This window comes from Balaenoptera physalus (genome assembly GCF_965194825.1).
Source record: "Balaenoptera physalus genome assembly, chromosome: 3".
Taxonomy (NCBI): domain Eukaryota; kingdom Metazoa; phylum Chordata; class Mammalia; order Artiodactyla; family Balaenopteridae; genus Balaenoptera; species Balaenoptera physalus.
In genome coordinates this window covers 2,159,390-2,180,655 of record NC_138890.1, presented here as the reverse complement: position 1 = coordinate 2,180,655, position 21,266 = coordinate 2,159,390, and the positions used below count along the sequence as shown (strand labels likewise).

At 55.6% G+C, this 21,266-nt stretch overlaps 2 protein-coding genes across 9 annotated transcripts; one reads left to right on the top strand and one right to left on the bottom strand.

Moving 5' to 3' along the window:
- Nucleotides 1-110: 110 nt before the first annotated feature.
- Nucleotides 111-9,084, top strand: GIPC3 (GIPC PDZ domain containing family member 3). Of its 5 annotated transcripts, none has more exons than XM_082455385.1 (7): nt 111-2,220; nt 2,905-3,003; nt 3,784-3,946; nt 4,061-4,241; nt 5,428-5,540; nt 5,821-5,915; nt 6,034-9,084. In XM_082455385.1, the coding sequence occupies exons 1-7, from the start codon at nt 2,186-2,188 to the stop codon at nt 8,858-8,860; spliced, it is 3,513 nt and encodes a 1,170-aa protein (XP_082311511.1). In that variant the 5' UTR covers nt 111-2,185; the 3' UTR covers nt 8,861-9,084. The 5 variants fall into 5 exon arrangements, with proteins under 5 accessions (XP_082311511.1, XP_082311513.1, XP_082311514.1 ...); XM_082455387.1 differs by having other exon boundaries at nt 111-2,086; nt 3,761-3,946; nt 6,034-9,083; XM_082455388.1 differs by lacking the exon at nt 111-2,220 and having other exon boundaries at nt 2,573-3,003; nt 3,761-3,946; nt 5,821-5,902; nt 6,034-6,324.
- Nucleotides 9,085-9,978: 894 nt separating this feature from the next.
- TBXA2R (thromboxane A2 receptor) lies at nt 9,979-20,666 on the bottom strand. 4 transcript variants are annotated; one of them, XM_082455393.1, is made up of 4 exons: nt 19,013-19,077; nt 18,669-18,863; nt 14,499-15,367; nt 9,979-10,501 (listed from the first exon to the last, which is right to left on the bottom strand). In XM_082455393.1, the coding sequence occupies exons 3-4, from the start codon at nt 15,282-15,284 to the stop codon at nt 10,256-10,258; spliced, it is 1,032 nt and encodes a 343-aa protein (XP_082311519.1). In that variant the 5' UTR covers nt 15,285-15,367; nt 18,669-18,863; nt 19,013-19,077; the 3' UTR covers nt 9,979-10,255. The 4 variants fall into 4 exon arrangements, with proteins under 4 accessions (XP_082311519.1, XP_082311517.1, XP_082311518.1 ...); XM_082455391.1 differs by lacking the exons at nt 18,669-18,863; nt 19,013-19,077 and adding an exon at nt 20,103-20,666; XM_082455392.1 differs by lacking the exon at nt 19,013-19,077 and having other exon boundaries at nt 18,669-18,912.
- Between the last annotated feature and the right edge of the window lie 600 nt (nt 20,667-21,266).

Here is a 21,266-nt window from a genome sequence, read left to right as displayed (position 1 = left end):
TTGTGAGTGTGTGTCTTTTGGAGGGAAACAGGCCAGGACCCTCTGTTGGGGTCCTAAGCCTACTCTCCCCAGCCCCTGGCAACCAAGAATCCACTTTTTTTTTTTTTTTTTTTTTTTGGCCACACCACGTGGCATGTGGGATCTTAGTTCCCCGACCAGGGGTGGAACCCATGCCCCCTGCACTGGAAGCCCGTAGCCTTAACCACTAGACCACTAGGGAAGTCCCACGAATCCACTTTCTGTCTCTGGATCTACCTGTTCTGGACATTTCATGTAAATGGAATCACATGCTGCGTGTCCTCTTGTGTCTGGATTCTCTCACTGAGCATCGTGTTCTCAAAGTTCATCCACATTGTAGTGTATGTCAGTGCTTCATTCCTTTTTCTGGCTGAATAATATTCCATTGTGTGGATGGACCACGCTGTGTTTATCCAGTATCTGTTGATGGCCTTTTGGATTGTTCCCACCTTTTGGTTGTTGTGAATCGTGCTACTGAGAACATGCACGTACAGGTTTTTGTTTGAACACCTGCCCTCACTTCCGGGTAGATCCCGAGAAGCAGACTTGCTGGGTCAGATGGCAATTCTATGCTTAACTTATTGGGAAACCCTCACAGAGACTTCAGCCTTTAATGGAATGTTTGGGGCAGCTTAAAAATTCTGGGGAGTAATTTGACAAGCACTGATGTTACTGGTTGAATTTTGTCCCCTCAAAGAAAATCTTGAAGCCCTAACCCCCAGAACCTCAAAATGTGACCGTATTTGGCAATAGGGTCACTGCAGATATGATTAGTTAAGATGAGGTCATCTTGGAGTGTGGCAGCCTCTAATCCAATATGACTGATGTCCTTATAAGAAGATAAAGATTTGGGCACAGACGCAGAGAGGAGACAGCCACGTGACAACAGAGGCAGACACAAGCAAAGCACGCCTCCAAGGAAAGCCAAGGATGACCAGCCACCAACAGAAGCCAGGATGGGCAGGAAGGATGCCACCCAGGGTGTCAGAGGAGCTTGGTCTTGCTGATTTCTAGCCTCCAGAACTGTGAGAGAGTAAATTTCTGTTCTTTATAAGCCAGCCAGTTGGTGATACTTTGTTACGGTTGTCCCAGGAGACTCGAAAAACGATACTGTCACACACCCACCTCCAAGTGTGTGCTCCCTCATCTCATCCCCTCCCTGGCTCCGTACCCTCATCCCAGATTTGGAGTTTACCATTCCTGGGCAGATCTTTACCTACTTTTAGCACAAAAGGATGTCTTCCCACAAGAGTACCATTTTGATGGATTTTTTTTGGTTCGTTTTCTAAAGGTTCGAAAGTAGACGACTCTGTGGTTTCTAGTTTAATCACAAAGTTGTGCAACCACCAGCACAACTTAATTCCAGAACATTTTCATCACCCCCAAAACAAACCCCCCTCCCGTTAGCCATCACTCCCCATCCTCACCTCCCCCAGCCCCAGGCAACCACGAATCTACTTTCTGTCTCCATGGATTTGCCTGTTCTGGACACTTCATCTAAACGGCATCACACGCTATGTGGCCTTTGTAATCTGGCATCTTTCAATGAGCATCATGTTTCCAAGGTTCATCTGTGCTATAGTGTGTATCCCATTTTGCACGTTTTTAAACTTTACGTAAATTTTCTTACATCGTCCAAAGCCTGCAACTTGCCTGTTTTCATCAATGCTTGGTTTCTGAGATCCATCCAAGGTGAAAGACCTCTCTTTGGAGCTGCTATATGGCATTCCACTGCTGTTTATTGAGCCAACCAACGTTCCTGTTGGTGATGCCTAGATGCTGTGTTCCCAGGGGATTCTGAGAGACGCCTCCTGGTGCCGAGAACCTCCTTCTTTATCTGTAACCCCGTGTGCCCACTGTGTGCCAGGATACAGCAGGGGATAAAAGAGACCAGAACTCCTGCCCTCCTGAAGCTGACATTCCAGTTGGAGAGACAGAGGAAACACAAGATGAATAAATAAACTATCTGCTATGTCAGGTCATGCTCAGTGCTAGTGAGGAAAAAAGCCAGAAAGAGAGATTGGGAGGTGGTGATAGGAGGTGACAGCTGAGCCAAGAGCCGAAGGAGGTGAGGGAGTGAACCTTGGAGATCTGGGAGAAGATGTTCCAAGTGTAGGGGCACAGCCTGTGCAAAAGCCCTGGGGCAGGATTGTGCCTGGTGTGTTGAATGAACAGCAAGGAGGCCCGTGTGTCTGGAGCAGAGTGAGCAAGGGGGAGAGAGGGAGGCGGGGAGGGCAGGGAGGGGCCGGGGCAGGTCGTGCAGGGCCTTGTGGGCCAAGGGGAGGACTTGAGTTTTTACCCCAAGGGAGGTGGGAGCCCTGGAGGGCTGTGGGCAGAGGATGGACGCGATGTGGCTCAGTTTATACCAAGATAAGCGTCCTCCCCACCTCCTATGGTTGCCGCAAGGATTAAATGAGTGCGCCCAGCAGAGAGCAAGCGCCCGGGCACCCGCGGCTGCCCCATCCTTATTTGTGATCCTTATTTTTCCCGCTCCCCGGAGAGCTCACAGCTGGCCCTGGCAAGGCCGGCACACCTGGGGCCCGCCCCCCCCCGCCCCCCTGCCCGCCCCCCCCCCCCCCGGCCCCGCACTCCGCGGTGTCGCCTTCCCGGGAGGCTCGGGTTCCCGGATCCCCTTACCCAGGCGGCTCGGCTGTCGCTCCTTGGGCCGGGGGAGGGGAGGCTGCAGGAAGTGGCGGATCCGGCGGCTGTGGCCGTGGCCCCGGTGGCCGAGCTCCTCCTGCCATGGAGACCACAGCGGCCCGCGAGGCCCGGGGGGCCGAGGCCCCACGCCTGCCCGCGCCCCCGCCCTCGCCCGCCGAGCCCCCGGCTGCGTCCCCCACCCCGGCCGCGCCCCGAGCCCGCCCGCGCCTCGTCTTCCGCACGCAGCTGGCTCACGGCAGCCCCACGGGCAAGATCGAGGGCTTCACCAACGTCCGCGAGCTTTACGCCAAGATCGCCGAGGCCTTCGGGATCGCGCCCACCGAGGTGAGGCCCCCGGACTCCCAGCACCCGAGGCCCACCGGCTGACCGGGGGTATGGGTGGACCCTGGACGCCGGGACTGGGGCCCCAGAACGCCCATCTTCGGATGGAGGGGATCCCATCTCCGGATCTCAGAGACGCACCTCTCAGATCCTGGGGTGCCCATACCCGGTGGACCCCCTGCGCAAAACATGAGCACGTCTTAGGGTTAATGGATGCCTAGTTCGTCCAGGAAAACACTGGGCTGACCCAGCTAGGAGTGGACCCCAGCTCTCAGGGAAGCGCCTATGTTTCCTGGGCGCGGCTGCGGGGCTGTGTTTCCAGGCAGCCCCCTTTCAGGTGAGAAGTCAGAGGCCGCGGGGGGTCAGGGGCTGGGTTGTAGGAGCGCCTCGCAGCCCCGAGGGGGCGCCACCAGATTTAGAACAGTCTTAAAAGATTGGGGGTGACAGGGCACCGAAGGGTTAAAAGGGGAAGTCTGGGGGGTGGGAGAGGGGGCGACCTCCTGCCCGAAGTCTCCTTCTCACCCTGCTCCCCATTCTGGGGGTCCCAATCCCCTCGCCTCCCACCCCATTCTGAGAGGAGCCCATACTCTGCCATTACACGTGACTGCGATCCTGGTAGGGGATGATTGGAGTCAGTTTCGTGCCTCTGTGCGCCTTGGTTTCCCTATCAGGCCCCTGAGCCCAACCCCCGGTTGTTCTGCGCAGACGGTGGGGGATGAGGTCTGTCGTTAATTTTGGGCTCCCCCTCCCCTCGGGACAGATCTTATTCTGCACCCTAAACAGCCACAAAGTGGACATGCAGAAACTCCTGGGCGGCCAGATAGGGTTGGAGGACTTTATCTTTGCCCACGTGCGCGGCGAGACCAAAGAGGTGGAGGTCACTAAGACCGAGGACGCCCTGGGACTGACCATCACTGACAACGGGGCTGGCTATGCCTTCATCAAGGTGCCCGTGGGGGCGGGTGGCTTCCCGGGTGCCCCTCTCTGCCCCTCTCTGGTGTGAGCAGGACCTGAGAGGGGTCGCTGGGGTGGCCCTGTGAGTGACTCTGGGTCCCTGCAGAGGATCAAGGAAGGCAGCATCATCAACCGGATCGAGGCAGTGTGCGTGGGCGACAGCATTGAGGCCATCAACGACCACTCAATCGTTGGCTGCCGCCACTACGAGGTGGCCAAGATGCTCCGGGAGCTGCCCAAGTTGCAGCCTTTCACCCTGCGCCTGGTTCAGCCCAAGAGAGCCTTCGGTGAGGGCCACCTGGGGCCCAGGGGGCAGGCTGGTGGGGGGGTGGGGTGGGGAAGCTCTTCCAGAAATTGGTCCTCTGGATGCACGGGGTGGCAAAGGGTGGGGGGGATGGGACAGGATGGAAGGTTCTAGATGCCTCTGGTGACAGGACAGGGAGCTTCTGGCACTGTATGAGGAACAGGAGGGTCATTTCTAGATTGTTATAGAGTTGGTCTGGGCATGGGGGTCGGGGGAGGCTTGGGAAGATTGGGAAAGGATGAGGAGGTATCTGGATCTATTTTGTAGCTGGTCTGGGAGCTTTTAAAGTACTGCTATGAGGCTCTGGTGAGTTCTTGAGAGTGGCTCTCAAAGGGAGCTCTAGAATGGAGGTTTTCAAAGAGAAGTCTGTGACTGGTCCATGGATGAGATAAGGAGGTCCCCGTCGAAGAAGGATTCTTAACCTCAGCACTACTGACATTTGGGGCTGGATGATTGTTGTGGGGTGGTCCTGGGCACTGTCAGGTTCGACCTAACAGGTGCCAGTGTCTCCCCCGAGTTGTAACAATCAAAAGTGTCTCTAGGTATTGTCAATGTCACCAGGGGTGGGGGGCAAAATCACACTCCCCACCCCTTGCCAACTGGGTTGAGAACCTTGATCTAGAATGTAGATCACCTTGTTTAGTTCAGCAGACAATTTTTTTCCATAGGTAGACTTTCTCAAGGAAGGAAGCAGGATGCTTATTTCCATTCTGGCACAGCCTTCTTATCTCATCATGCACTGGCCCTTTGAGTCGCCCTGTCCCAGAACAAGAGGCTCTAAAGTTGCCCTGGCCCATCTGGAGGGAGGTCCCAGGAGAGTGTGACAGGATGGGGTCCTAGATCTGCCCTGGAGCAGGACAGTGAACTCTGAGATCCATGAGCAGGTTAGAAAGAGCCAATTCTAGAGCAAGGAGCTTTCTAGATTGACCCTCTGGGCACAAGGAGAATCTTAACCAGTCTCTTCTAGAGAAAGTCATTTTGAGAGGAGGAGGGAAATTTGAGGGAAGAAAGGATTCTCAAGCATGGTCCCTGAGGATTCACCCATGGACATAAGGAGGACTTTGAAGGGTAGGAAGGTTCTAGAAAGGCTCAGCTGGTGGCTTCTGTGTGTTTAGGAAGATATGGATCTGCCCAGAACACATGCACCTCCCCCACTCTGTCCCCTCCAGATATGATCGGCCAGAGGAGCCGGAGCAGCAAATGCCCCATGGAGGCAAAAGTCAGCAGCGGGAGGGAGACCCTGCGGCTTCGGTCTGGGGGGGCCGCCACCGTGGAGGAAGTGGTGAGTGGAGGGGAGAAGGGTGGACTTCAGGGTCTCTTGCACCTAGAGTTCTATCGCTGACTCAGCATGACCTTGGGTAAGACCCTCTCCTTTGCCCAGCCTCAGTTTCCCTACGTGCAAAGTGGGCCCTTGTCAGTCAGGGCAGTAATGGTGGGACCAGAAGCATTGACTAATGGGTGGTCCCAGTCTGCTGTCACCTAAGGGGTGGGGGACTGGGGAGGGGGCTGGGCCGGAGGGATCCCAGGCTTCTGACCCTCTGCTTTGCTCCCTACGCCCCCAGCCTAGTGAATTTGAGGAAGAGGCATCTCGGAGGGTAGATGACCTGCTGGAGAGCTACATGGGCATTCGGGACCCAGAGCTGGGTAAGGGGCCAGGGTAAGCCGGGTGGACCCTGGGGGGAGGACAGCCCACGGGGAGGAGGCAAGGGTCCCAGGGGAAGCTGGCGTCCCCCCAGGGAGCGCCCTCACCCACTTCCCCTCGGCTCGGCCTGCAGCGTCCACCATGGTGGAGACATCCAAGAAGACAGTGAGTGTCCAGCAGTTTGCACGCCATTTAGACTCCGTCTTGGGCGAGTTCGCCTTCCCGGACGAGTTTGTGGTGGAGGTGTGGGCCGCCATCGGCGAGGCCAGGGAGGCCTGTGGCTAGTCTGCCCCGGGGCCGAGCGCAGCCCCAGCCCGGACCCCAGCCCCCTGCCCCAGCCCTCCCGGCCAGTTCCCCAAGCCCAGCCCTGCTCTGGAGTCCAGAAGCCCAGATCTGAGACCCAGCCCTGCTCTAGAACCCAGCTCAGCTCGGACACCAAGCCCAGATCTGAGACTGGCATCACCTCTAGAACCCACACCAGTTTTGAGAGCGAGCCCAGCCCTGAGACTCGGCCATGCTCTAGAACCCAGCTCAGCTCGGAGACCAAGCCCAGATCTGAGACTGGTATCACCTCTAGAACCCACGCCAGTTTTGAGACCAAGCCCAGCCCTGAGACTCGGCCATGCTCTAGAACCCAGCCCAGCTCAGAGACCAAGCCCAGATCTGAGACCCAGCCCTGCCCTAGAACCCAGCTCAGCTCGGAGACCAAGCTCCCCTCTAGAGCCAAGACCAGCTCTGAGACCAAGTTGACCTCTAGAACCCATACCAGTTTTGAGACCAAGCCCAGCTCTGAGACCAAGCCCTCCTCTGGAACCCAGGCCAGCTCTGAGGCCCAGTTCATCACTAGAACCCAATCCAGTTCTGAGATGCAACCTAGCTCCAGAACCCAGCTCTCCTCTAGAACCCAGGACAGCTCTGAGGCTAAGCTGAGCTCTGATATAAAGTCAAGTTTGGGAACCCAGACAAGTTTTAAGAGCCACCCCAGCTCTAAAATCAATCCTAGTTCTGAAAGCCAGGCCAGCTTTATGACCCAGCCCTGCCTTAAAACTCGACCCAACTCTGGAACGCAAGACAGCTCCATGACCCAGCTGTACCTGGACACCTGGTCTAGCTCAGAAACGCCAGTTAGTTCTGGAACCCAGGTGAGACTCAAGAAGCAGCCCAGTTCCAGAAGCCACGTCAGCTTAGGATTCAAAGACAGTTCCCAAACCCAACCCTATTCTCATGCCCAGACCAGCTCAGGAACCCAGATGCATGCTGCAGAGCAGCCCAGGTCCAGACCCCACCCCCATACTAGGGCCCAGTCCAGCTCCAGTGATGAGTCCAGCTCAGAGACTGAGCCCAGCTCTAGACCCCAGACTAGTGCAACAAGCAGGCCTGTCTCCAGAATTCAGACAAGCTCTGGACCCCCATCCATCCCTGGGGCAAGGCCCGCCTCCAGAGCTCCACTTGATGTCAAGCCCCGCCCTCACTGCAGAACACAGAGCAGCTCTAGAACGTCATCCAGCTCTGGGACCCAGACAGACTTCAAGGCTTGGCCGATTTCCAGAGTTCAGTCTAGCTCAGGCACCCCACCCAGCTCCAGAACTCAGCTCAGTTCTAGAGAACAGGCTGGCTCTGAAATCCCATCCAGCTCTAAAACACAGTCAACTGCTGAGACCCACTTGAGTTCCAGAATCCAACTAGAGTCTGGTCCTGGGACCCAGACCAATGCAGCAATAGACTTAAGCGCCACAGCTCTGTCGAGCTCTGAGAGCAGGCCCAGCTCCAGGACCCAGCCCTGCCTGGGAGCTCAAAAAACCTCTGGGGCCCAGCTCATCTCAGAAACCCTGCCAAGCTCTAGAAAGCAACTCCAGACCACGCCCCCAGGCAGCTCTGGTATTGAGCCAGACTTTGGGAGACAGACCAGCTCTGGAACTCAGCTCATCTCTAGAGCCCAGCCCAGCTCTGGGACCCAGACAAGTTCAATAATTCAGCCCAGCCCTGGAGCCCAGTTCAGCTCCAGAACACAGCCCAGCTCCACAATTCACTTCAGCTCGGAGATAACACCCAGCTCTGAAACCCAGACCAGTTCAAGAATACAGCCCATCTCTGGAACCCAACCCAGCTCCAGAACGCAGACCAGTTCTGGAACCCAGCTCATCTCTGAGACCCAGCCCAGTGCGATAATGCAGCCCCTCGCTGGAGTCCACCTCATTTCTGGAACCCAAACCAGCTCCAGAACCCAGACCAGTTCTGGAACCCAGCTCAACTCTGAGACCCAGCCCAGCTCTGGGACCCAGACCAGTGCAAGAATTCAGCCCAGCTCTGGAGCCCAGCTCTGCTCCAGAACCCAGTTCAGCTCTAGAACTCAGTTCAGATCTGAGACTCACCACAGCTCTGAAACCCAGACCAGTTCAAGAACCCAGCCCAGCTCTGGAATCCACCTCAGTTCCAGAACCGAATCTGTTTCTGAAACCCAATCCAGCTCCAGAAGCCAGACCAGCTCAAGAATCCAGCTCAGCTCTAGAAATGGGCTCCGCCCACAGACCCCTGGCCTTGACTCCAGAACCCAGCCTGATCCCACTCCCCCAGCCCGACCTCAACACCCAGGCCCACCACCCAGAGCCCCACCTCCAGGTCCTAGGAGGGTCTCTCACCCTCAGCCCCATGATCTGGTTCAAGGAGCCCAGGCCGATACTGGCCCAGGCCGAAGCCCATCCACTTCTGCCCTGGTGCCACAGCCGTGGTCCCCCTCTGCCCCGCAGAAACCAGCCCTTCCCCCCAAGCCCCAGCTGGGACCCCAGAAGTCCACCCTGCCCACCAAATCTGTCATCCCTAGTTCTGCCACCAGGGCGGCCCTCCTGCATTCCCAGCCCCCTGAACCCTCAGCTCGGGGGCCTGCCCCCTCCGCCATGCTCAGGGAGCCAGGGCCGGCTCCGCAGGCGTCAGAGCCCCTCCCCTACCATGGGGGGCTATAGCTTGGGGGTGACATACTTGTGGCCCCCATGCCCTCTCCTGCCCCTCCCAGCCTGGGTCCCCCAGAAGCAGCAGGTGACCTCATTCCCCCACAGGCGGGGTGGGGGGTGGTGAGGGAGGGTGGACACAGGGGCTTCGGTTTCACCTGGGCCTGGCTCTGGGAGCTGTAAGCAGATCCCAGGTTTGTGGAGGGGAGGCGGGGTGGGGGGGGAAGTGGGGGCAGGAGGCGGTTTCCTCCTCATGTACCTTGAGGGCTCATGGGGAATAAAGGCACCTCCCACCCCTGCAGCCTGGTGTGTCGTTTTTGGGGGGTGTTTGGGGGAGAGCAGAGGAAGGGGCAGGCGTGAGGGTCTGGGGGGCTGACATGACAACACTGGATGCTTCTTACGTGGCTACGATGTGCCAGGCACGTTGTTAAGTGCTAAGTGTGCAGGTGCTCATGGACCTGCAGATACACGGTGCTCTATACAAGCTCAGTCGTTCGGCCATTCCGTCTGCCTTTATTGAGCACCTACTATGGGCCAGGAGCTGCTTGTTCAAGGCATGGGGAGTCTGAAGGGCTGAGCGAATAGATGGCTAAACCACAAGCTTATGAGGGAGTGCGCCCCGTCTTCCGTGGAGGAAGCAGGCGTGCACCCCATGGTCTCCGTGTGTCTTGCCCTCTCTTTTCCTCACCTGCAAAATGGGTTTAATCCCAGAACCCTCTCCTAGGGGCTGTAGGGAGGCTTCCAGGAGATCCAAGCTGTAATGTGCTTAGGGAAGACTCAATAAAGGAAGTGGGGAGAGGAGCTGGAAGCCAGCCCAACCTCTTGGGGCTTCCGCAGTCCCCCAGTCCTGCTCGGCTGCCACACGGTTGGATAGGAATATTGATACAAGAAACTTCAATAATTGACAATTTCAGAGCCAAAAGAGATTATATTTTGGCAAGAGAGGGAGTCTCTTGCCCGTTCTCATTCAACCTTTTCTAGACAGAGCCTTCTCAAATTGGGCTGTCAAAGGGAATCAACTGTACCCCAGTAAGTAGGTCATATTCAGGGGTCAGAGTCCCCCATTTCTGGAGGATTTCTGCAAGGGGAGGCTTACAAGTCTGCTTTCCTCCAGACACCATACCAGCATTGCCCACACCCTTCCTGGGATTCGGAGGGGCCTCTGAGTGGGGAGGGGGCTGAGAGAGGGGAGGAGCTTTGGAAAGGGGAGTCAGGGAAGAGTTCGAGGGTCCCCAGGGATGATGGAAGACAGCACACAATCCTGCCGCTCAAACTGTCCATCCTGCACTCCTGGCTCCTGGACTTCCGAACAGGCAGATGCGACTGACAGGGAGGATGAAGGTTTGATGGGGGACATGCTGGCAGGGTGCTCTGTCCTTCCAGAGCTGCCCCCGACGTCCAGCCCTGGCCCTACTGCATCGTGGACCTGCGGGTGAGCTGGGGTTGCAGGGAGAGCGACCTGGACCTGGTACTGAGGCGAGGGTGGAGGCGCCGGATCACCGCCCGGCGAAACAGGATGTACACCCAGGGGTCGAGGATCTGGTTCCAGGTGGCCACGCGCAGGTAGATAAGCAGCTGCTGCTCGGTGGCTCGGGACAGCTGCCCGGTCGGGCTCATGGCAGGCGGGCTCCGCAGCACCGTCTGGGCGATAAAGACCTGCGGGGGGAGGGGTGTGTGTGTGTGTGTGGCCAGAGCGGTCAGCCGGGGGCCAGGCCGGCCACCAGCCCTGCCCTCCACCAGCACCTGCCCGGGCCACCTGCCGTCCGCCGAGATCCCGTGCCGATTCTGTCCCCGAGGTGCTGTGTGACCTCGGGAGAGCTGCCTGACCTCTCTGAGCTTCAGCTGATGTGACCGAAAAATAGCACACTTTTCCTGCTCCTCTCCTGGGTACAATTAAACGTGATGGACAAGAGGACTTGCACACGTGAGCAGGTGGAATCACTGTGACTGCCAGTTTCATTATTCTATCAAACATTTATATTTTACACAAATTTTATAATATAATATCAAATTATGGTATAAAATTGTATATTAAATAATTAAATTTTATGTTGTTTATTTCATTTTAAGTCAGTTTATATTATATTAAAATCTATAGTTTATAAAATTTTATGACAAATAATTTTATGTTAAATTCTTATATTAAATCACTTTAATATATTTTATTAAATATTGGATTTTATATTTAATATTATACAATATGTAATGTAATAAGGTATTTACAGATTATCATAGACTATAATTAGTTACCTAATAATTAATATATTGTTAATTATAACTATTATATAAGTTATGTTATATATATTATATAGTATTTAAAATTATATATGTAATTATATAATATATAACATAATTATAAGGATGTGACTATAAATTACATAATGATTGATATAATTATTAAGTATTAATAATATGTAATTATAGCTATATGTTATATAGTATTTAACAATTATATAATATATATTATATAATGATTGATATATTATTAAGTATGAATGAATAATATATAACTATAGTTATATGTTATATAGTATTTAACAATTATATAAAAATAACTATATATTATATAATGATTGATATAATTGTTAAATATTAAGTAATAATATGTAATTACAGTTATATGTTATACAGTATTTAACAATTATATGATTGATATAATTATTAAGTATTAATTCTAATATAATATAATTAATTATAATTATTATATTTCATAATTATAATCAAATTTATACTATATTTAATATAATTATATTCATATTGTATTGCATGTATTATATTAAAATAAATTTTTTTCTTTTTTTTTTGGCTGCACCGTACAGCTTGTGGGATCTTAGTTCCCTGACCAGGGATTGAACCCGTGCCCTCAGCAGTGAAAGTGCAGAGTCCTAACCACTGGACCGCTAGGAAATTCCCCATAAATTATTATTTTAGAATTGTTTCCTGAGCACCTACAGTGTGCTGGGCAATTCTGGGGACACTGCAGTGGCCAAGACAGACCCAGGTCCCACTTGCACAGGCTCACAGCCCCATTAGGACTTGTGACCAGGTGGTTGCAGCTTGGCGGTGGGAGTGGGGGTGACTTAGCAGTGATGGAGGCACTGTTGGAGCCCAGAGTAGGAGCCTGACCAGGCTTGGGAGAGGTAACCAGATGGCGAATAGGAATTTCCCAGGTGAGTTTGAAGGAAGTGTCTGTGGGCCTTTCTTCTGGGACAATAGGGAGCTATGGGAGGTTTTAGAGCAGGAGTTGGCTCATGGGCCAAATCTGGCCTGCCACCTGTTTTTGTTTTGCTTTGTTTGCTTTATTTTTGCCTTTTTGGTTTGTTTCGTTGTTTTGCTAAGAATGTTTTTACATGTGTCAATGGTGAGAGGAAAAAAATAGAAAGCATATTTTGGGGGGTTTTTAATTTAAAAAAATTTTTATTTTTATTTTTTATTTTTTGGCCGTGCCACGCAGCATGCTCGACTAGGGATTGAACCCACAATCCCTGCAGTGGAAGTACAGAGTCTTAACCACTGGGCCACCAGGGTAGTGGCCTAGAAAGCATATTTTGTGACGTGACAATGACATGAAATTCAAATTTCAGAGTCCGTAAATGAAGTCCTACTGGTGCACAGCTGTGCCCGTTTGTTTCCATGTAGCTTTCATGCCACAGCAGCAGAGCTGCGTTGTTGTCACAGAGACTGTGTTTAAAGGGTTTACTATATGGCGTTTTAGGAAAAATTTTGCTGCCAAAGGGGACCAGGAATCGTTTAATGATTCAATGATTCTACCTAGGATGCCTTCTTGGTTTTTACCTAACAGTTCAACCCCTATTTAGAGCAGGGCAGGGCTCATCCTGGGTATTTCAAGAGAGTCAAGGCTGGAGGGCAGGGAGAAAGAAGAGGCTGAGGCAGATCCTTCTCAGGGACTTTTTGGTGAAGGTGACATTTGAGGAAAGACATGGAGGAGTGAGGGAGTGATCCATGTGGAGATCTGGGGTAGGGGGAAGCATTCCAGGCAGAGGGTACAGCCCAGTGCAAAGGTCCTGGGGCAGGACCGGGCCTGGCATGTTGGAGGAACAGCCAGGAGGCCCATGTGTCTGGAGCAGAGTGAGTGAGGCGGAGAGAGGGAGGTGGGGGGGCAGGGAGGGGACAGGGCAGGTAGTGCAGGGCCTTGTGGGTGGCAGGGAGGACTTGGATTTTTACCCTGAGGGAGGTGGGAGCCCTGGAGGGCTGTGGGCAGAGGGGGGGACCTGACTCAGGTGTTCACAGGCACCCTCTAGATGCTGCCCGATAAATAATAATGATAATAATTATAAGTGAATATAGAAATGGGCTCAGCTCGACACAGATGTAGAGAATAAACGTATGGACACCAAGGGGGGAAAGTGGCGGGGTGGGGCGGTGGTGGTGGGATGACTTGGGAGATTGGGATTGACATATATACACTAATATGTATAAAATAGATAACTAATAAGAACCTCCTGTATAAAATAAATAAAATAAAATTCAAAAATTCAAAAAAAAAAAAGAAATGGCCTCAGCTCTATGAGACCAGGCCTGGGAGGGACACCCCAGGTACAGAACAGAAGCACATTTCTCAGCCAGAAGCATCATCCGGTAACTGCCACTCCCCTGGGACCCATCAGTGCCTGCAGCTTCACCTATCACAAAAAAATTTATGTTGCTTTTTTTTTTTTCCTCCCACCATTGACACACGTAAAAATTCTTAGCAAAACAAAGCAAACCAAATTTGCAATCTTCCTATCCCACAGGTTTAGTTTTTGTTTTAGCCCTTATCACTTCCTAATATCTACCACTTCACTTATTTATATACTATGTTTATTTTGTCTTCCCCATGACCTAAGAGTTCCAGGAAGTCACTCAGTTTTGTCAGTTTTGTTCCCTGTGCAGTGCCTAGACCAGAGCCAGCAACACACTCATTGCTCAATAAATGTTTGTTGAAGGAACAAATGAATAAATGAGTTCATGTCATCATCCTGACAGTCACTCTGAGAGGCTGGCACCTTTTTAGTCATCCCCATAATAAGAGGAGATTGAGGCTGGAGGAGGGAAACCCGTAGCCAGAGTCACATGATAAGTCCTTGTTGGATGTGGGCTGGAAACCAGGTATCTGATTCCAGTCTCCAGACTTGTCCCCATCCAGTCAGAAATGGAAAAATAACCACTCCAAGCGGCCAATTACATCAATCAGTGGAAGGACTTCAGCAAGCTCCCCTGACTCAGGGAAGATCTGTGCAAGGCTAGGGTCCAGCCCAGAACTAGGCACAAAGTAGAAATGATTCAGTAATTGTACCTGGAATGTCCTCCCTGCTTTTCTCTGGCAGGTAAACTCCTCTTCATCCTTCAAAACCCCAGCTCCAATGCCCCTCTTCCAGAAAGCCTTCCCTGATATCCCAGGGAGAGCCTGGGAGCCCTTCCCTGGGCATCTCAGTCCCAGGACACTGCCTCTGCCCCAGTCCTGCCCCCAGTTTGGGATTATCTGTGTCTTGCTCATGGGTTCCTCAAGGAAGGACCCTTGAACACTGGGGTCACGCTCACATTTTCTTGGGCGGACGAGAACCTGAGGGTTATGAATTCATTCGGGAGGAACCGAGGCCCAGTCACCAAGGGTGGGCGGGAGACCCCGGCAGCCCCTGCTCCCGCCACTCACCAGCAGCGGCATCCAGCAGATGCTGGCCACCACCATGATGCCCGTGAGCTGAGCCATCATCTCGACCTCGCAGTCCCGTGGGCGCTGCTGGGCGGCCTCCTGCCCGTGGTAGACGTGGCACAGGGTGGCCACGCTGATCGTGTTGAGCAGGAAGGACAGCCCCACCGAGAGGCTGCCGAGGAGGGTGAAGAGCAAACCGAAGGCCACGTCCCCCGGCTCGGCACCGAGCGTGAGGAAGCACCAGGAGCCCGGGTACTGCACGGTGTAGCGACCCACGCCCAGCAGGGGCAGCAGGCCCAGCGCCAGCGCGGCGACCCACACCAGCCCCACCGTGGTCCAGGCCCGGCGCTGCGAGGCGGCTGCGGGCCGTGAGAAGGGCCGGGTGATGCCCAGGTAACGCTCCGAGGCCATGGCGGCCCCCAGCAGCAGCGGGCACAGGCCAAAAAAGACCATGATGACTCCCATGAAGTGGCAGAGGTTGCAACCTGGGTCCACAGACTGCCAGTCCAAGAGGGCGGCGTGCTGGGACACCACGATGGTGCCAGTGACCAGCAGCCCCATGAAGTCGGTGATGACCAGGCCACAGAGGAAGGTCAGGAAGGAGGATCGCGCATGGGAGCTGCCCTGCCGCGCACTCACCAGCACGCTCAACGCCAGAAGGTTGGAGGCCAGGCCCACCAGGCAGAAGGAGGCCGCGAACCAGGGGGAGGCGATCAGGCGCCGTTCCTCCAGCGTGATGTTTGTTGGCCGCAAACAGGGCCCCAGAGAACTGCCATTGGGCCACATGGCGCCAGAGCGGAGTGGGGAGGGTCACCACCCCATCAGGCCAAGGCTGCAGGTGGGGCGGACTGGCACTGGCTCAGGCACACCTGGGGAGGGGGGTGGCGGAAGAGAAGATTTGCTGGTGATTCATTCTGCATTTTAGTCTGAGCAGCCCTGGTGAACTCCTACACAACCTTCAATGCCCCAGCTCAAATATCCCCTCCTATAGGAAGCCTTTCCTGACCTATCTCACTCCTCACTCAGTAAGTATTACTATTACTACTATGACTAGCTCCAGCCCTGTCCTGCCCAGGCTCAGTGACACTCAAGGGTGAGGATCAGTTCTATCTCCTCTGGGAACCCTGATAAGACACCAGTTAGTATTTGCCAGGTCTCAGAGAAGGGCTGAGAAGCCCCAGTTTGAACTCCAGCCCTGGTACCCACTGTGTGACCCCAGGCAAATGATTTCTTCTCTCTAAACTTCCATTTCCCTGCTGGTCATCCATCTGAGCCCTTGGTGGACTGCAGAATCCAGAACAGATTTCAGCTATTGTAAAACAGGACACACCCAGTGTGGGGAGGGCGGCTGGCTGGTGGCCAGAGGTCGCTGGTTCTCCAGCGGGCTCCAAGGTCAGCCTTGTGGGTCACAATTTCTCGTGAAATTGTGGGGGAGGCCCGGCCCCATTGGTGTTTTAGGGAGAGCCTTCCTCACATGTTGGAATCGTGTAGATTCTTTTTTTTCCCCCATTTTCATTTAATAAGAAATAAACCGGGGCTTCCCTGGTGGCGCAGTGGTTGAGAACCTGCCTGCCAATGCAGGGGACACAGGTTCAAGCCCTGGTCTGGGAAGATCCCACATGCCGCGGAGCAGCTGGGCCCGTGAGCCACAATTACCAAGCCTGCGTGTCTGGAGCCTGTGCTCTGCAACAAGAGAGGCTGCGATAGTGAGAGGCCCGCGCACCGCGATGAAGAGTGGCCCCCGCTCGCCGCAACTAGAGAAAGCCCTCGCACAGAAACGAAGACCCAACACAGCCATAAATAAAAATATAATAAAATAAAATAAAAATTAAAAAAAAAAAAAAGAAATAAACCCAGAAATCCAGTTCCATCTGGGAGCAAAACTCAGGTCATTTGGAGCAACAGGATCCCCAGGGACGGGCTATAAACAATAGGAGGAGGGTAATGGGCTATAAACTACCCTGTGTGGGGCTGGGGGAGAAAACTGGAGAGACATGTAGGTCTGACTGCCTCGGGTGTGGACGAATCAGCCAGATATGGGGACGCTGAGTAGAAATAAAATGAGACCATTCAAAAGCCAACTTCCAGGGGCTTCCCTGGTAGCCCAGTGGGTAAGACTCCGCGCTCCCAATGCAGGGGGCCTGGGTTCAGTCCCTGGTCGGGGAACTAGATCCCACATGCATGCCGCAACTAAAGAGTTACATGCCACAACTAAGAGTCCACATGCCACAACTAAGAAGTCTGCATGCTGCAACTAAGAAGTCCGCATGCCACAACTATTCCCCAAAAGGACACAGCAGGGAGGGCATAAAGTCACCCAGGGGGCCGGCACCCCACCCTGGGTGCACAGCTCGAGCCATCCTTGTGCTGGCAGGGAGGGGGCACTGGGCGGCAGGATCAGAGTGGGCAAAGGTGGGGAGGCAGGACCATAGGAGGCACAGATGGCCCAGGCAGTTAAAGATCAGAAAGGTCCTCTTATGATCCCCATTTTGCAAAGGCAGGGAACCTGAGGCACAGAGAGGTTAAATAACTAATCCAAAGTCACACAGCCTAGCCGGGGTGGATCTGAGATTTAAACTCGGGCCTCGTTACATACAAATGTGTGTAATTGAGTCAAAGGCCTGCCAGTCAGGTGGAGGCTGGTGGGAGGTGGGTGTGGAGCGTCACCATCATTGGAATTTTCCTTGATGAAAAACAGATAGAATTTTTCTAGGGAATTCCCTGGCGGCCCAGTGGTTAAGACTCCGAGCTTTCACTGCAGAGGGCATGGGTTCGGTCCCTGGTCAGAGAACTAAGATCCTGCAAGCTGTGCAGCTCAACCAAACAAGACAAACAAAAAACACACCAACCAACCAAACAAACAACAAAAAGGGATAGAATTTTTCTAAAAAGTTGGTCAGACTGGATTCGAATCCACGAACCCTCTTTGCCCCGCTCTGAGTCTCAGTCTCCCTTCCCATAAAATGGGGCGGATGATGAGAATGATTTCGTCTGTGCCCAGGGCTAAGCCCATGTAGGCGCTGCATTCGTGCTGGCCCTGGGCCCGTGCCTGTGACCTGGCCTCAGCAGTGAGCGTGCTCAGCTACCCCCTCACTCCCCATCTCATTAATTCAGCTCAGCAACTCCTTATCGAGCCTCATAAATTATCCAGCTCCCGATGGCCAGCTCCACAGAGCTTCCCTCCCAGGCTGAGAGCCAAGGCCACTGCCACTTCGATGGGGGCGGGGCCTGGAGAGGGAAACCAGAACCCCAGAGGGGTGGGGGCGTTCCACGGTGCTCGGCCATCTGAGCCGTCCACTCCCGGGCAGGGGTGTGCTCTTTGCCATCTCAGATTTGGCCTGCACTCGGATTCCCCCTGGGGCGGGGCGCTTGCTCCCTCCCTCCCTTGAGAGCTGGTATGCGCTGTTTCTAAACATTCCTGGGGACTCGGGCTGTGCCTGCGGTCACTGCCCCTGCCTCAGCCCTGAGTGACTGCCAGCTCCTCCCGGGTCTCATGGTCCCCTGGTTCCCCACCTTGCGTGGGAGCTTATGCACCCGGGGACACACACCTCGTGTCTGCCTCGTCTCCCATGTCTGGGAACAAACCTGTGGCCCAGGGCCTTTGGCCTGGGGGAGGCTGGAAACTGGCACCACTCCCTCTGGCCCCAGCCGGCGGTTTCCAGTCCCCCCGAGGGGTTCAGGTGAGAGTGGCCAGCTCAAGTTCCCCAGGCAAGTGGGCCAGAGGGGCACCTGGCGAGGCCTCCCTTCCCCTCCCACATTGGCCGGGAGGGCTGGCAGGGCCCCCACCCTGCAGGGGACCGTGCTCTTCCCAGCCTGAGGTCCATAAGCACCACTGTGTGGCCCTTGGGGGAAGTGCTCTCCTTCTCTGTGCCTCAAGAGAAACATGCACCCCAGGTTTGCTGGACAAACCCAGGATTCCATGGCCCGAGAGTGGGAAGGTTTGGACTTTGAAGGTCCAGGGTTCTGGAATTCTAACGAGTTCCCAGTTCTGGAAGCTGAAGGCCCCAAGAATCTAGAATTTCAAGGGGCTGAGGTTCCAGAACTTTGATGGGAATTTGGTTGGGTCCTGGGTTCCAGAAATCTCTCTCTCGGGTCCTGGCTCCTCTCTGGAGGATGGACTTTCAGTGCTCCCTCAGCCTCCCTCGGTGAGGCTGGGAGGGATCTATTCACCGCTGTCCCAGAGGCCTGTGCGCTGGGTTGGGCTCGGGCACCAGGCTGGTCCTCCCTCCGCCCACTATGGTGGCCCCGATGGAATGTGGCCTTTGGTTCCCAAGGGCCAGGCCCCTCCTCTGCCTGATGGTCCGTCATCACCTGCCCCATTCTTCTCCTCCTGCTCCTGTGATCCATCCGTCTTTCAACAAGTCCCTCTTCCTCTTGACACGCCACCACCTGGCCTGCCCGGCCTGCCTGTCCTCACGCCATGGACCCACCCAGCCTCCCCCAGGGGTGACGGTGACCTCAGACAAACTCGGACTGGAGCCCGCAATCTGCCACTGCCCAGCTGGGGACTCGACCTTGCTGAGTCTCAGTTTCCCCCTCTGTGAAATGGGGATAACAAGGACACCGACTCGCCTGCTGGCATTCTGGCTGGTCTTCCCAGGCCTGACCTGCTCCTGCCACCGAGACTTTGCCTCCGCTGTGCACCCCCCATCGCCACCCCGCCTGGTGCACCCTTCCTGCTTCCTGGCTGTGCTCACAGCTCGTCTCCTGGCTGCGTGCATGGGGCACGCAGGTGGGAGCCCTGATGCTCTGTGTGACCTTGGCCCACTTCCACATTTCCTAAGTCCTTTAGTGCTGCCCAGGTGACCAACGACGATGTCCTCTGGCATGAAAGTGCAGGGACCAGGCCAATCTCTGCATCATTTCCTGCCCTTACCCGATGCAGACCTGCACACCTGAGGGTGTGGACCCCCTCCACGCCCTTGTGCAGCCACAGACGCCCACACAGACACAAACGCATACATGCAGGGCCGCTGTCAGTCCCCAGGCCCGCCCCTGCCTTCCCCCACCACAAGACTCAATTTCCGGGAACTTTTCCTGTTGGTGACAGCAGCCAGGCCCCCACCCCAGAGACATCACAGTCAGCCTGTCAGGGTTGGAGCTGAGCCTTGGCCCGGACTCACACAGTCCCTCCCTCTGAGCCTCAGTTTCCTTATCTGTCCAGTGGGCGTCCCCCAGCACCGGCGGGGGATGGATGGGTGATGAAGGGACAGGACCCAGGCCAGGCGGCAGTGGTTAATGATGGGCACAACTCCGAGTGTGCACACAGACACACAACCAACCAGACGTGTGCTCACACTCACAGCCACACCCAGCACCCTGGCACCCTCTCCGGCTGTGGTGGCACCACAGGACACGGAGTGGCCGGGCACAGACCCAGCGAAACCCACACACAAAGCACATCCTCCGCCACACTGGCCACAGAGGCACACGCAGGTGCCCAGGGCCGGTAGCACTCCAGGCACGGGACCCAAGCTCACCAATGCCCCGGAACACCCAGCACCTGGCAACTGTCACCGCCCACGGTGAAACACCCACAGCAGGGCGGGTCACCGCAGGATACACCCAAGCCACACCTGCCCACTCTCATGCCCCGCCCCTAACCTGATAGCCAATTGTCCTCAGCAGGCGATGGTCGATGGGGCGTGCAGGAGTAGCCAGCCGCTCAGTCGTGTCCCGGCGGACCTGCGGGTGCCGGGCTGGAGGGGGGCGTGCGGAAGCGGAAGCAGGGCGGCCCTGCCTCCGGGGCCCCTGGGGAAACTGAGTCACGGCGGGAGGACCACGCCGAGGACCCCGGCACTGCCACGTCGCGGCGGGACACAGATGGAGGGTGGGGCGGCGCGGGGTCCCGGGCCGCGGGAGGGGCGGCGAGGTCCCCTCCCGGCCTGGAGGGGGTTCGGCGGGGGCTAAAAATAGCCCGGGGCTGGGGCTCCGCTCTGCGGCCGGCGCCTGTCTCTGCTAGTGTCTGGCTCAATCTCTCTGTCTTTCGGTCTGTCTCCCATCAGCCCCTCCCGCCCCGCGCTGGCCACGCCCCTCCCGCCCGGGCCTGGCTGATGAGGGTCAGTGGGCGCCCCCCAGCCCCGCGGGGAGACCGCGAGGCCTCCTGGGGGAGGGGGCGCCCATGGGACCCCAGGGCCGTAGGGGCAGGGGCGGTGGCGGGGGTGGCCGGCGCCCTCTCGGGAGCCTCCGCCTGCTCCCCTCCCCTCCCCCAAGCCCGCCCCAGCCAGGTCCCCTCCCGGCGCTCCGGCCGTCAGGCCCAGTGATATTCACCGTCCGGGCAGCACCCGAGGCTGAGAGGGGGCGGGGGCGGGCCCCGCTCCCCAGGGCGCCCAGACCCCGACCCAGGGACCCAGGGCTCAGAGCTGGTGAACCCGGTGGGGTGGGGCCTGGCACACAGTAGGTGCCTCATCAATGTAGGGTCTGTCTGAGGCCCCTGCCCGGGCTGGGGGTAGGGGTGCAGGGACGTTTAGAGGGGAGAGGCGACCACACTCTCCACCCAGGAGCTTCGTGGGCAGCCTGCTGAGACAGGCTTCTCGAGCAGGTGATCTGGGAGGGCTGTGGGTGGTGGCATTCTAGGGGGAGGGTCCTGTGACGACACAGGCTGGCATTGGGGCCAGAGGAGGCAAAGCCCCCTGCAGAGCCGCCTGTGGTCGGGGTGGGGAGGTGTGCTTTCCCTCCGCCCCCCAGTTCAGGGTGGGGAAGGATGCCCAGAGCCCGGCACTGCAGGAGTGATTGAGGATGAGCAGGGGGCTGGAAGCAGGGCTGGGG

Excerpts from the sequence above, each read along its gene's own strand:
- TBXA2R (XM_082455391.1), bottom strand. The coding sequence starts at position 15,284 with ATGTGGCCCAATGGCAGTTCTCTGGGGCCCTGTTTGCGGCCAACAAAC. Across the intron at positions 10,502-14,498 it reads TCTGCTGGATGCCGCTGCTG|GTCTTTATCGCCCAGACGGT; the intron begins GTGAGTGGCGGG and ends CTCCCCCCGCAG.
- GIPC3 (XM_082455384.1), top strand. The coding sequence starts at position 2,761 with ATGGAGACCACAGCGGCCCGCGAGGCCCGGGGGGCCGAGGCCCCACGC. Across the intron at positions 3,947-4,060 it reads CTGGCTATGCCTTCATCAAG|AGGATCAAGGAAGGCAGCAT; the intron begins GTGCCCGTGGGG and ends GGGTCCCTGCAG. Across the intron at positions 4,242-5,427 it reads TCAGCCCAAGAGAGCCTTCG|ATATGATCGGCCAGAGGAGC; the intron begins GTGAGGGCCACC and ends TGTCCCCTCCAG.